The 13328-nt window shown below is 39.2% G+C and overlaps 2 protein-coding genes across 2 annotated transcripts; both read right to left on the reverse strand.

The window, feature by feature from the left end:
* Positions 1-1242: 1242 nt before the first annotated feature.
* Positions 1243-8793, reverse strand: fem1c (fem-1 homolog c). The gene is made up of 6 exons (XM_041999478.1): positions 7409-8793; positions 4928-5097; positions 4630-4818; positions 3834-4345; positions 3294-3470; positions 1243-3147 (listed from the first exon to the last, which is right to left on the reverse strand). The coding sequence occupies exons 1-6, from the start codon at positions 7950-7952 to the stop codon at positions 2883-2885; spliced, it is 1857 nt and encodes a 618-aa protein (XP_041855412.1). The 5' UTR covers positions 7953-8793; the 3' UTR covers positions 1243-2882.
* A 563-nt stretch (positions 8794-9356) lies between these two features.
* Positions 9357-13121, reverse strand: tmed7 (transmembrane p24 trafficking protein 7). The gene is made up of 4 exons (XM_041999844.1): positions 13034-13121; positions 12541-12735; positions 12082-12327; positions 9357-11297 (listed from the first exon to the last, which is right to left on the reverse strand). The coding sequence occupies exons 2-4, from the start codon at positions 12697-12699 to the stop codon at positions 11061-11063; spliced, it is 642 nt and encodes a 213-aa protein (XP_041855778.1). The 5' UTR covers positions 12700-12735; positions 13034-13121; the 3' UTR covers positions 9357-11060.
* Positions 13122-13328: the final 207 nt, after the last annotated feature.

Raw genomic sequence — 13328 nt, forward strand, 5'->3', positions numbered from 1 at the left:
GTAAATAGTGTTGGATGTGTGAAAGTGCGTGACACTTAAGCACAGTATTTCACTTAAAATGTTATCATAGAACAAATATGAAGACCATGATGGGAATCCCCTTAGTTTAGCAGATATTTGGCCATGAACCAGTATGAGTCATGCAAACAGGAACATTTTGACCCGACAGTGGCAGTAAGCTAGAATATTAACAATTCATTCAACAGGAATGTGTTTACCAAAGTTCATGACAATCTTTCTAAAACATGTTGAGATTTCCCCTAAAACCACAAATAAATACCTCATGGTGGCATAAGAAGAAGATTTTGTTCAGGTCACTTGGTTTCCTTATAAGTGACGGATGATATTTAAAATAAATTTTGAACACAGAAACTCATAATTGTTCTTTCACTAAAATTCAAGTGTCACTTTTTTGTGTCCAAATTTAAGATTTTTCATCTGGACCAACTATCTGACCAACACATTGCTGCAAGCAGGACTAACATCTTTACACACCATTTATAAACCATTTGCAACCTCCATCTCCAAGATTAACTCCTACTAGCGGTAAAGGTCATAAATACAATTTCCTGTTCTCTTTTTTAAGTTTAAAAATACACTTCTTGGGAACTATTTTAAAATTCAAAGGACCATAATGGAAAAAAATATATTTATAGTACTTGAAGACACTTAGAAACCCTTGTTTTACATGCATTTTAAACAAAACTGTGACATGGATACTTATTGGCACACTCCTAGTTTTGGTCTTTTATTTTGCAAATGGGGTTCCCTGTAAAGCACAGTTATTGTTACCGCTTTAACTTTAATTGAGGTGCAGGTATTGGAGTTTCACTGAACAATTCCCTTATAGTAACGGTCTATTAGAAAGAACCTCCTGCTTACAGACTGAAGAAATAGGAGAAAAAAATTGGATGGTTGAAATCTATTAAAAAAATATCAAAAAGTGAACAAGCAGAAAAGCTTTTCATTTTAGACCCTTTCACAAATGTACTGACCATGCCTTTTCCCCCAGCTTAAACACTAACAGACCGCCATTAACCCGTTAAATTAATATATACTATGTGATAAATGGTATTTAAGAGAGGATATCTGGCAAGAAAGATAAACATATTAAGGTAATGTAAAATGGCAACAAGCTAGAAAAAAGTAGACCTCAACTAAAAATGATCACACCATCAGCACAGTCTCAGTCTCCTCCCCCCAAAAAAACACACACAAAAATAAAACACTTGGAACAAGTCGACAAGTGCAACATGGTTTTATTGTCAAACTGTTAATTAAGACATGAACTTGATTAATGCCATATCAAATCTTAAACTCCACTGTAGTAAAGTGCAGATTCAAATCAAGTTGCCCTGGGTACATTTTCTAGGTCTGGTTTTGAACTGCAATATGAAATCCTACAAATTATGAAAAGCCCTTTTTTTCCCTTCAACCCACACATCTAAAGCTAATGTGCAAACAAGATAACTGACAAAGCTTTTCCACTCTGTACCTTGATGCGCCTTCCCACTTGCTCGCCTTCATTTCTCACACACCTGGAGGACGGGGCATACAAAATGAACAAAGCTTTTCCAGCTGTAACTTGACGTCTAGGAGTTGTTGCGTATGATCTTCTGCAGTGATTGCTTGGTAGATACTGTGCTGCACATGCAGTGGGCAAACGAATGGCAAGCTACCCCTACTTCTTTTCCGATCATTATTAAAGAATGACAGCATTTAAAGGTCAGACATATTAATGGTAAGAGGTCACTTCTGTGTACAAGTCTGCACTCTACAGCGGCTGCAGACACTTTGGCCGCTGTAGGATTTTTAGTGGCAGTCGTGTGCAACGTGGAATCTCCATGAGCGCCACTTCACTAAACTCCTGTCCATTATTTGTGTAAGCTCATGAAAACACTCAGTATTCAAGGAACATTTCTCACACTCAACATACAGTCACTCAAATTCATTCGCTCTTCTTACAACAATTAATACAATGGTGTTAAACCCCCCTCTCCCACCCCCTTGAGTGAAGCAGGTGGATACTGAAGGAAGCGGCAACAATGAGGTAAACACAAAAACTCATGAGATATTGCACAGACAAGTGCCGGCACAGAATACAACAGTCTCTCCCTCTTTCCAACAGCCCAGCCTGTGCATAGGAAGAATAAAGCACTTATGGTGGTCGCACACATTAACCCTTTTCTTGTAAAGCTTTGATAACTAAAATGGGAAAAAAACATCTACAATTCAGACCAAATGGCAGATATAAAGGTTTGTATGACAAAATCTACGTGTGTTGTAAAAGTACAAAAACATAAACCTAATGATGACTGAGGAAGGGTCCATGACTGTTGGCAACAGTGACTAGACATCCACAGAGGGGACAAAAAAAAAAAAAAAAGAAACTTAAGTCCCCAGCATATGCAAAAATGTAGGCAATGTTGAGACTGGGTTGGAGCCAGCATGGAGAAAAATCTCTCAAGTTCTAGTCAATAAATAGCATTGTGTAATTTGATAAAGAAATTAAAAACGTATTTTTTCCTCAAGCAAAAGTATGTGAACCCCTCCGGTCATTTCATCCAGAGATACAGATGCATTTGTCCATGTTGCTCTCAATACATCACAGATATGACCAGTCAGCGCTGTGACCGTCAACGAAGGTGGTCACTCATTCCTCCATTGAACCTCATAATTTTTCAGTCCATGCTGGTTAAATGACGGCATGAATCTTTAAGTTGATATTCTCCAGACAGTGACAATTTGCAAACTTAACCCACACAACGGTCTTTGCTTCTTAAACACCGTGTGGGTCTATGAAGCTCAACATGTTCAGTCAACTCAGTGTAGTTTCACTCCCACCCTTCTTTTCATCCATCCCCTTTACTCCTTCACAGTCACTATCTGTGGAGCAAGACAAAGGCCTCTAGCTTCTCAGGAATATTTCCCTGGTAATCAAGACTGTGCTTGATGATAGCCCTGGCAGCTAGGCACTGCAGCGTGGTGTGGTTAATGGGCTGGATGACATTCCTGGCCAGCTCCTTCTCATCCAGGAGGTCACAGGCCGTTTGTTGGAAGGCGTTTGTGCTGTCGAAGTGAGTCCCACAGGAAATCAGAAGGTTCATGATGTCGGGGTGGCCGTTGGATGCAGCTATGTGAAGAGGGCTAGTGGGAACATGGATAACAGATCTGTAAGATGATTACACTGCATGGCATACATAAAAATAGCTAACCATGATTCATTTTTATATTAATTATCATGTTTAAAACAGGTACAAAGTAAAACCTGAAAATTAAGATTTAAGACGAACCTGTTGTCATCTTCATCTCGGCTGTTAACATCTGCGCCACACTCGAGGAGGATGGACACCACTGTTAGGGAGGGGAACTTGCAAACAGGATAGCGTCCCACACATGTAGTGTTGCGGTCAACAGCCAGGTGTAGTGGACTATAGCCGTTCTTACCACACGGCTGGAGCTTCAGGAACCTTGAGGTGTAAAAGATGGCACATTTTCAGTCATAGACACAAGTTAATGATGAGCTGCAAATATCATTGTCAATGTCAAGGAGACACTGAGTTTGACAAGTTATCTTTACGTGAACTATTCACCAAAGGCCTTGGACAGAGATCAAAAGCATTATACAGTCCAAATGATACTCTTTTCTTAAAATGGAGAACCCCCAACTACTATAGATTTATATTAAAAAGGCAGACCCAACGCATTGGATGACAAAGCCACTTTCAGAAATTAGGTCACATCACTCAAATAGAATTTCTTTTTTCTTTCAGCTTCTTTAATATTTAAAATAATTTCTAACATTATTGAGGATCATTTATACAGGTGCATACCTATAAATAGTTTCCTTCTTGAAGTGGTCCTGCTCTGCAGTACATGGCACCTTCTCTAAAAGACAAATGAGGTGCAGGATAATTGACAGGGCTTTGCTGAGCTGAGCTGGGTCAGGAGGCATTGGTCCACTTTGTTTAACTGCTCGCTCAATCTCCAACACACTCTTGGACAATATTCCCATCAAGTCCTCAAACGACACCGATGTTCCCAAGAGCCCCTTGGCCCTGTCTTGTAGCATGAAGGAGAAGAGCTCAGCGAAAGACAGCAGGCTGGAAGCCGTCATGGGGCTGAGGGGGTCCAGATTGTTCTGCTGCATATCCAGAGCATACTTCCACAGATTGATGCAGCGCTCAAAGTTTCCAGAGTCAGCGTAGACGGCACCTCGGTAACGGATGTAATAGGAGGTGTCGGGATGTTGTGGCCCGAGGATTCTCTCGCGGATGAGCAGAGCCTGCATGCGCATCTCATCTGGGTCAGATATCAACCCATCCAGTTCTTCTCCGTTTGTGACCTAAGGAGAAAATGAATAAAGTCAGGATTTCTAAAGTATGCCCCGAGCATTGTTAGTCTAATCTGCTTCCTAAGGGCCAAAAAAAATATTTTCTAATTCATAGATTTGTGCAATTTTAAAGGATTTTCCTGCACCATGAATTTACAGTAAAAACAGTCACATTGCTATAGTCTGAACTTCTTCATTAAATTGTAACAATGTCTGTATCACAAAATTTGTTTAAACAAATAAATACATTTCCAAAGCAAGAGTCATTGTGTTGCTGGGTGAAAAGACTGACTCACCTCCCTTGCATAGTCGTATGCCATGATCAGCTGCTTCGGTTCTGGCTTTTGGACAATGTTGTTACTGTCCACGTATCTCAGATCCATTGCTCTTTTCCAATATTTTAAAGCTCCAAGCAGATCTCTCTTCTTGTCTACAAATGTAGCTCCCAAGAGCTCCAAGGCATCTATGCGTTCCATGTGGCTTGTCTGCAAAAGCAAGAATATCACTTTTTAAAGATAAAGTTGTTTCAAAACACTAAAGTCCTGCAGAATTTGTGCCGACAAGCTCACGACTGTTAGTGTCAGAAAGCCTGACCTGCTGGTGCATCGTCAGGTAGTCTACAATATTAGTGTGGCCTGTAACACTGGCAGAAAGGAGGGGCGTCATGCCGTAGCCATCCTGCTCCATGGTTGCACCATATTGCAGCAACATTCGCATGATCTCCAGGCTGCCTGACTCTGCACAGTCATGGAGCGCTGTGTTGCCTGTAAATAAAGATGACAAATGCTTTACAACAGAAGTATGAGGTTTGTTATTTAAATCCAACCACAAGAGTTTTACATCAAAGCTCAGCAGAAAATCCAGGGTCAAATGTTTTCACAGACTATATGAATTTATCTCAAACAATACATGTACAAAATAATTGAATTAAGACCTTCTTGTATGTTTTAGAGTTACTATAAGCTGACTTCTGACAACTCTGGAAACATTTCTGCTATTCTCAAAATGTACTCAAAAAGCAAGTCAGCTGATTGTAAAATGACTAAACTCAAGGGACACGTGTCTGGTTCCCACAGTCTGTCATGCAGTTTACCAACACCATAATCATTCAGATAGGGAGTCAGAATTATCTACAATCCTGACAGTATAAAGGGTAAAGGCCCAGCAGGGGTAGCAAAACAAAGGATCTTTATTTTTACTCTTCTACTTTTTTTTTTCTAAAGTATTATTTCAAGACTGATGTTCTGAACCATCTTTGACTCATGGCTTGCACTTGGTGAGTTTTAGTAAGAAATTAAAACATTGTTGTACTCACTATATGATCAATCAAAAGAATTAACAAAAACACTGGTTACAAACTTCAATACTTGTAATCTGTGCCAATACCGATGGTAATTTAATTTCCTGAGAACCGAACTGGGAAGCTATTCACAATAAATTCAATAATTTACTAATGTCATAGTAAAAAAAAATGTCTCAAATTAATGACTCACACGTCTCACCACATACTGCACCCACAAAATCTAAGGTTCCTCTCTTTTCAAACCATTTTGTTTAATGCCATTTGCTTGGTTCAACACTTTGTACACTAGAAAATCTTTGTCATAGCAAGTAAAGACAAACAGTGCTAGCTGGAGCTTTAATATTAAATTGTACTTCTGTCAAAACTATATTAATTTGATCTGCAGCTAACTCTTCAACAATTAAAGCCTTGGGAGGCTTTCTTATATTTAACAGTGGTTTTATGGGATTGCACAGCTCAAATTATATCAAATGTTTTATGCTATGTGTGTTAAAGAACATGCTTCCTATAGAAGCATGATAGTATGTTGAGCATCGTCTGAGCCTTCTCCAAAACCTGCTGCTATGACAGTGGAAACAGTGTCTTGTGGTAAAGGTGCTCAGGTTTGTTTGTCTTGATGGCAAACTCATTTCCAAAAACCAAACCTAAGTAGCCCAGATCCTAGAAATCCTTTCCAAATGCAGGGATTATTCTGAACAGTGTTTAAAAGCCTCCAACAAGACTTCAGGGTACCTTATGCTCACATAAGGAATGCACCTGACCAACACCTGGTGTACTGACAGAATTACTTAAGGTGAGAGGTTCAGGTGTCTTGCTGATGGAGGAGAAAGAAAAAAAAATCCCAAGTTTTACTGCAGTTGAATCAGATCTGATTTTAATGTTATGACCATTTTCTTACTTTTTCTTCACATCCATACACACGAGGTACCCTGTTTTTGAAAGAAATCCTCATATCCAATTTCATACATTTACTCCCTTGTCTCGGTTCAACAGTTATATAAAAGTATGAAAGAACTAATAAAAAGACCCCCTTCTGAAGTAACTGTTACATATGCAGGTTCATAAAATGCCTTAGCAAAAAGGGGTGCATATTAAGGGCTAAAATAGTCTAGAAAACATTCTTTTGGCACCAACCACAGATTGGCAGCTGGTCAGTTCATCAGACAAGCTACAAGAAAAGTGTTCTTATCAATGAAGTGTAGGCGATGGGAACTAAACATGGCAAACCAATTCACTGGACCTGCTTGCTATTTTGGTAAGTGTTATTTATGATGATTTTCAGAGCAGCTGAATACTGCAATCATATTTTGCGAGTATAATCATCTTCAACCCGGCATGCACTTTCAAGCAATTTTGTGTATCCTTATTGGATAACAAGAGAAAGTTTATTGTCACAGCAATCCTGTTATCAAAAATAGTAACCTAAACGCAGATGGACATTGTTTTTCAGTATTTCCAAAGTGTCCATGTAAGGAAAAAATGAATCATTTAGACACACCCGGCAGACAAAAGGTTGTCACTTTCTATTGTGAAACCAGACGTTCACGTTAGTATGTTGAGTCATTTCAGACAGAATTATGCAAACACTTCAACTGTCATGTGACATTGTTTTTTGCTGATTATGAGCTCACTTTCTCATTTTATTCTGCTTGCTATGTGATCTTAAAGGATTATCATCCAATTTTTCACTCACAACACTTAATAGTGACTGGAAAACAGACAAGCCAATATCAAACGTATGCAGTGTATATTTTTTGCTGTTAGTGACTCACCTTTTACGCTTTTCCTGTTTACATCTGCACCTTTCTCCAGCAGGTATTGTGCTATCTCTTTGTGCCCCTTGTAGCAGGATATCATTAGACACGTGTGGCCATGTCTATTGGCTACCTCCAAGTCAGCATTGTGCTCCACCAGGTATTTCACAATGTCTAAGTGGCCGTCAAAGCATGCTGCCCTAAGGGGTGTTGAGTTGGTGAGGGTCGTACTGTTAACAGAGGCTCCGTGACCCAGTAAGGACTGGACCACTTTCAGGTGACCCGCCGCCGAAGCAGCCCACAGAGGGGGCGCTCCCTCTATGGTCTCCCCGTCAAAGTTCACGGACCCACCAACCTCGACAGGAGCACTGCAGCACTCCAGCAGATACTCCACCAGGTCCAGGTGTCCGTAGCGGGCGGCCATCAGCAACGGTGTAGCCCCGTTTGTCTTTTCGCCCATCAACTTAGTCACCTCGTGTCCATCTTTGTTCTCCAACAGTTTTTGAAGCAAACGAAGCTTGCCGTCTCTAGCTGCATTAAATACTGCCGTCTTTAAATCCATTTTCGAGAGTGGGTTACACTGGTAAACTAAAGAGTAAAGATGGCTATGAAACAACGAACAACGTTCACTTGAGGTGTAACGTTGGGGTAGACAGGTGGAGATGGGAACCCTTTGTTTACAACCTTCGACTTTCTAGCTAACAGTGTAACAATTAGCTGGCGGTCAATTGTTTAAAAAACACGATGGTGTCCCTTTAATCATTCCAGCTTTCAAATGGAAACATGGTAAGTCGGCAATGTAAATCTGTAACTCTATAAATAACTAAGACGTTTGAAACGACCCTTGATCCAGTGATACATTTGACGCCGTTAGTCAGCTAGCTAGTCAACTTCCTTGATCAATTTAGCTAACCGACTAGCTTCTCTAAACTGAACTACTTTTCACCTCTTTATTGACCGTTCACCCGAAACTCTTCCGTTGACATTTCTCCTCCAAGAAACTCTCCTTCAGCAGGTCTGTTTCCTTCGCTTGTCATAGTTCCACAGCATAGTGTTACTCCCGAGACGTTATTTATATTCGCTCTCCGAGGGCCGAGATGTGGAAATCCACCCCCACCCGTAATGCTGTAGTACTGCTAGCTTAGCCTGGAAAAACGACGTTCGCCCAAACAAGCAGGGGATATCCCCAGTGCCCAAGCCGCGTCTCTCTCTCTCACACACGTCGACAGGCAAACGGCAGGTGTTACCTTCCTAAAAGCGGTGCGTGACAGATGTCCATGTAGCCACTCAGTACGCTGGCACGACGATAATCTTAATGAAGGAGAAGGTAAATAAGAGAGGCTAAACCACCCACTGCCCGATCGGATGATCACGACTCGGTTTCTGTCAAATCACAAACCCAACGCAGTCTTTTTTCTTTACGGGAGCAAATGATTGACGTGTCACCGCCCAATCACAGAGCGGGGATCCTGTGACGTAGCCATTAGGAAGGCGCAATGTGGTGAAACGTGTTAAACCTCCAGGAACTTTGCTTCATAAGAAAAGTAACCACCACGGAAAAGAAGGGAAAAAACTGTCACCACAAAGGTTATTTTACATAAACTCTATGTGCTGGCTTTAGAGATGATTGAAAATGTCTTAATACAGAATGAACTCTTCCTTGAATATATCACTCCCTGCAGGATGCAAGAGGCATGACCACATAGTGCATCCAGAGACTTTTGGACATCTCTCTCTCTATATATATATGTGTGTGTGTGCGCGTAAATTATTAAAAAGAAAGTGAGATTTTATCATAACATTAAACAGTTTATTCAGCCTTTTTGAAAACAAGTTCTACAATGCCTGAGCTGTCCAAAAGTGACCTATCAGTGCACAGCCTTATGAGAAATACCAACAGTATACCACACATAAAAACTAACACGATAGGTGAAGACAGAAAAAGAATGAAGCCAAAAGACAAATATAGTTTAAAAAAAATTTTAAAAAAAAGAGAGAGAGAGAACAAAATCTTTAGTTGTTTCAATGACCTAATACACCTTTTAAAATAAGTTATGTCCAATTACCAAAGATGCAACAAACTTCAGAATTAAAACAGGTATTTTGTTTTTGGTCTTTTTCAGCAGAGATGCAAAATAAGCCATACATTTAGACCTAATTCTGTTAACATTGAGGTTTTCTAATTGATCTAACACAGTCACTGATGTGTCAAGTAAAAATTGAAAAAGTAAATATTGATGATTCAAGGGTATTTTATGTCTTGTAAAGAAGGGCTGTATTGGCAGTGAAATGTTTGAAAATCAAACCACAACTCATGTGACTGCTGGCTGGAGACACACACCCTGCTTCTATGATGCCTTCAATTATAATATGTGGCCTAGAGGAGAAAAATATGTACCATTTTTGTAGTAAAATTTCTTACAAGCAACAACATGCTTTCATTTCTTCCCCAAAAATGAAAAAGATGAAAACTGAAAGAAATAACTGGGGGGAAAAATTGAAAATTTATATTGTCTAAAATCCCAAAAGGTCAGTATAGGAATTAATCATGTAACCCAAAGATAGTGGAATTGCCTGATATTTAAGCATTGTAAGCATTTACAATAGTGCTATATAAAACCAAAATTACAGTGTCAGGCTACAGGAAAAAATACACTGTTACACTTAAAAACAGAAAAAGCAAAATTACTGCAATAGAACAAGACTGTGGAAGCTGGTGTATTTAAAACTGTTGGCATTGCCATTATTCTCTTGTCCGGCTTTGTCAAAAATATAATGGAGATCCCCCTAATTTGCAATTAAATACTTTTTAACTCAACTTGGTGCAATCAAATCAAACCATTCCTGTCCTCCAAAGTATAATAGAGTAAATGTAAATCTAACAACTGACTTATTTACTTTTTTTTTTAAAAAAAAGAACTGCGTCACTCAGTGGAGATCATCAGCACTTATAACTTCAAACCAACAAACCAAATCCTATACTTTCTACAACAGTGTTAACATTAAAGGATGGTTTTCTCTCTGTACAGCAGACTTCCCTCTAATAAGTCATGTAAAATAACAGAGTTGATAAAACATTATCTTCTCTTTCAATACAGAAGAGTTTAATAAAGAGAAATCCAACAGATTTTTCTTTAGCAAAAACCTTTGTAGGAAAGCTTTGCACTGCAAGACTAGTTTCAGAAACACAGTTAGCCACAGATAGATAAATATGTCCACAGCACCCCACCTTTTTTTTTTTTTAATGAGTGCAGTTTGGGCTGAAAAACCTATTAGACCAGGGGGAGGGTTTGAGAAGATGGAGCAGGAAAAAAAGACATAAATAAAACAAAAATACATTTAGAAATAATCAAATCACTTTAGGTTTGTTTTGACTATACGCCCAGCTTGAACTATCTAAAATACAGATAGTTACAAGCCACACAATCAAGCGTTCCTTTATTATTTTTTTACGTTACCTCTCAAAAATACCTTAAACCCAACCTTCCCCTCAAAACTAACTTGTATTAAGTTTTCAAGAACAGCAGTGGTGAATGATGAAGTGTCAGATTATACCATCTGGCAGTTTGATATGACCCAATTATAAACCAACACTGCTGTTCTTACTCCATGCACATGAACCAAGGTACAGACAAAATGCTATGCATCATATCCTGGAGCTCAGAGACTGTTATGATCCAACACGTGTCATAGTGGTCTTCTTGTCAGAGAAGAAGCTTCTCAGCAAGACCACCTGGCTGATGCTAACCACCAACAGGATAATGGCTTCTCCAATAGACCAGAATGCAACACGAGTATTGAGATCTTCAGCCCGACTGCGTCCTTGGGCCTCACGGAGGCGGAAATGCGTCTGGTAGTCGATGACTGACTTCAGGGCCTCATGGATAGAGACACAGGCTGATTCCATCTGGAAATGGTGAACAAACAGAAGCCAAGACAAATGTTAGATCTGTCAAATGCAGCAGAAATGCTCAGTTAGACAAGCCTTACGTTTTAAGCACAAAATAGGAGAGAAACAAAGAAGACTAATCACTTTTGATTTAGATTACAGCAGTAAAATCTTAGGTTTATTAATAGAAGGCATTCCTCTTCCAAACAGTTAAACTTTTAAAATAATAAGTAAGTACATAAATACTGGGCATATAATGAGATCAGGTAGAAAAAAGTAAGCAAATGCTTACAACATGAATGCCAATAACAAACTTATTCCATGCTGTACTCTCAATCTATGCTGGGGAAATTCTTTAAGTTACTGTATTTACTATTAAATAGTTTTAATTTCCAAACAAAATGTTTGTCTGCAGTCTGCTTAATATCTTAATTCTTTAAGAGTAATCCTTTCCAACTGAGCGAATCTTACCAGTTCTTGATTGTAAGTCATCTTGTAAATCAGCAAGTGGTTTTTGTCAGCAATTTTTTTTTTCTTTTACTACTAAGCAACACATTAAATAATGGGGGAATTGCTCAATGGATGCATGTATTACTGCACTATTTGATATGTATACACTATAAGAGCAGAATGACAGAGATGGGGATGTGCATAATTTCTGTTTTAACCATGTTTTCTTGAGAATGAGTCTGCCGTTTCTCTATCACACAAATATATAATGAATTTGGTTTTATGTCAGTACTATCCAAGCATTGTATTATTTTCTGTACCCATGAACATCAGCATCGCACATACAGCTCACCTGAGTAAGAGCAGTGACCCTGTTCTCATTGGGGAAAAGTGGAGGGTCGTCGCCAACCTGAAAATCAAAGTAAACCGTCTTGTGCGTGAAGGTGGAGAACTCATTGCTGAAGCAGAACTTGTAGGTGCCGTTCTTGGCCGCTGTGAAGGTAAAACTGTCATACTGCTTCTTCATCTCTTTGTAGAGAGTACTGCCATCTGGATCCTCCAAACGGCAGTCCACATCATAGTGGCCACCAGTTACTACCTGGGAATTCAAAGTACAAGAGAAATAATATTATTTAATAGACATAATGCTAAAATATTCCAAATATTCATTACTTTAACTTTATTTGTAGTATTAAGTAGTTGATACAAAATAATTAGTTGGGTTTACAACAAACTGATTACTGCTGGAAACCGATTGTCTCTTAATTACTACGTATATACTAATCACAATGCCTAAAGAAGACACACTTACCTGAAACTCCAGCGTACACTTAGTGCCGATAATTATGTCTTCGTAGAAACACTGTTTAGCATTGTCTGGCAGCTCAAAAGTTAGCTCAGAGCCGAGCACCCACCCACAAAGCAGCTGGGCCCACAGCACCTTCAAAAGCACCCGAAGCGATCCGAACATCCTCAACACGGAGAGCCACCAGCTACGAATGAAAGCCTGACGAAATAAGCATTGGAAGACATAAGACTAAAATTAATACCGATGATGGCAAAAACACTAAATTGGCGACAAAGCAAACCCGGCACACCCGGACATTAATATCAACGACAGATGGTTAGCTTAAAGCTAACTAGCTGGCCTTTGATTTTTACATACACGAATTAGCTTGGGATTTTTAATGTTCTTTTATAGTACGTTTACTCGTTAATATTTTGTGTACATGTAATTATCGTATTTGAAGTCAATGCAAACTCTGACATTTCTTAATTTCTAATTTAGCCTCAGACTGAATTACCTTCTCACCCCAAAGTCCTCACCCGGATGCGACGAATGCTATGAAACGTAAAACAAACCTGACACACCATTGGCTGGGATTTGTAAAGTCCCGCCTTTACGTCTCTCTCATTGGACAGAAAAGAAAAGGGAGAACGCTAGAAGGATCATGTGGTACACGTCCTCAGAAACGTATCTTCCTTTTACAATACACTCCAACGTGGCTGCTACCGAATAACTCTGTCAACATATGTCAACATATGTTATGCCATGTTAGGCATATTTGTCATGGTGGTTTATTTACTTAAGAAGTATAT

The sequence above is a fragment of the Melanotaenia boesemani genome, chromosome 11, assembly GCF_017639745.1.
Source record: "Melanotaenia boesemani isolate fMelBoe1 chromosome 11, fMelBoe1.pri, whole genome shotgun sequence".
NCBI lineage: Eukaryota > Metazoa > Chordata > Actinopteri > Atheriniformes > Melanotaeniidae > Melanotaenia > Melanotaenia boesemani.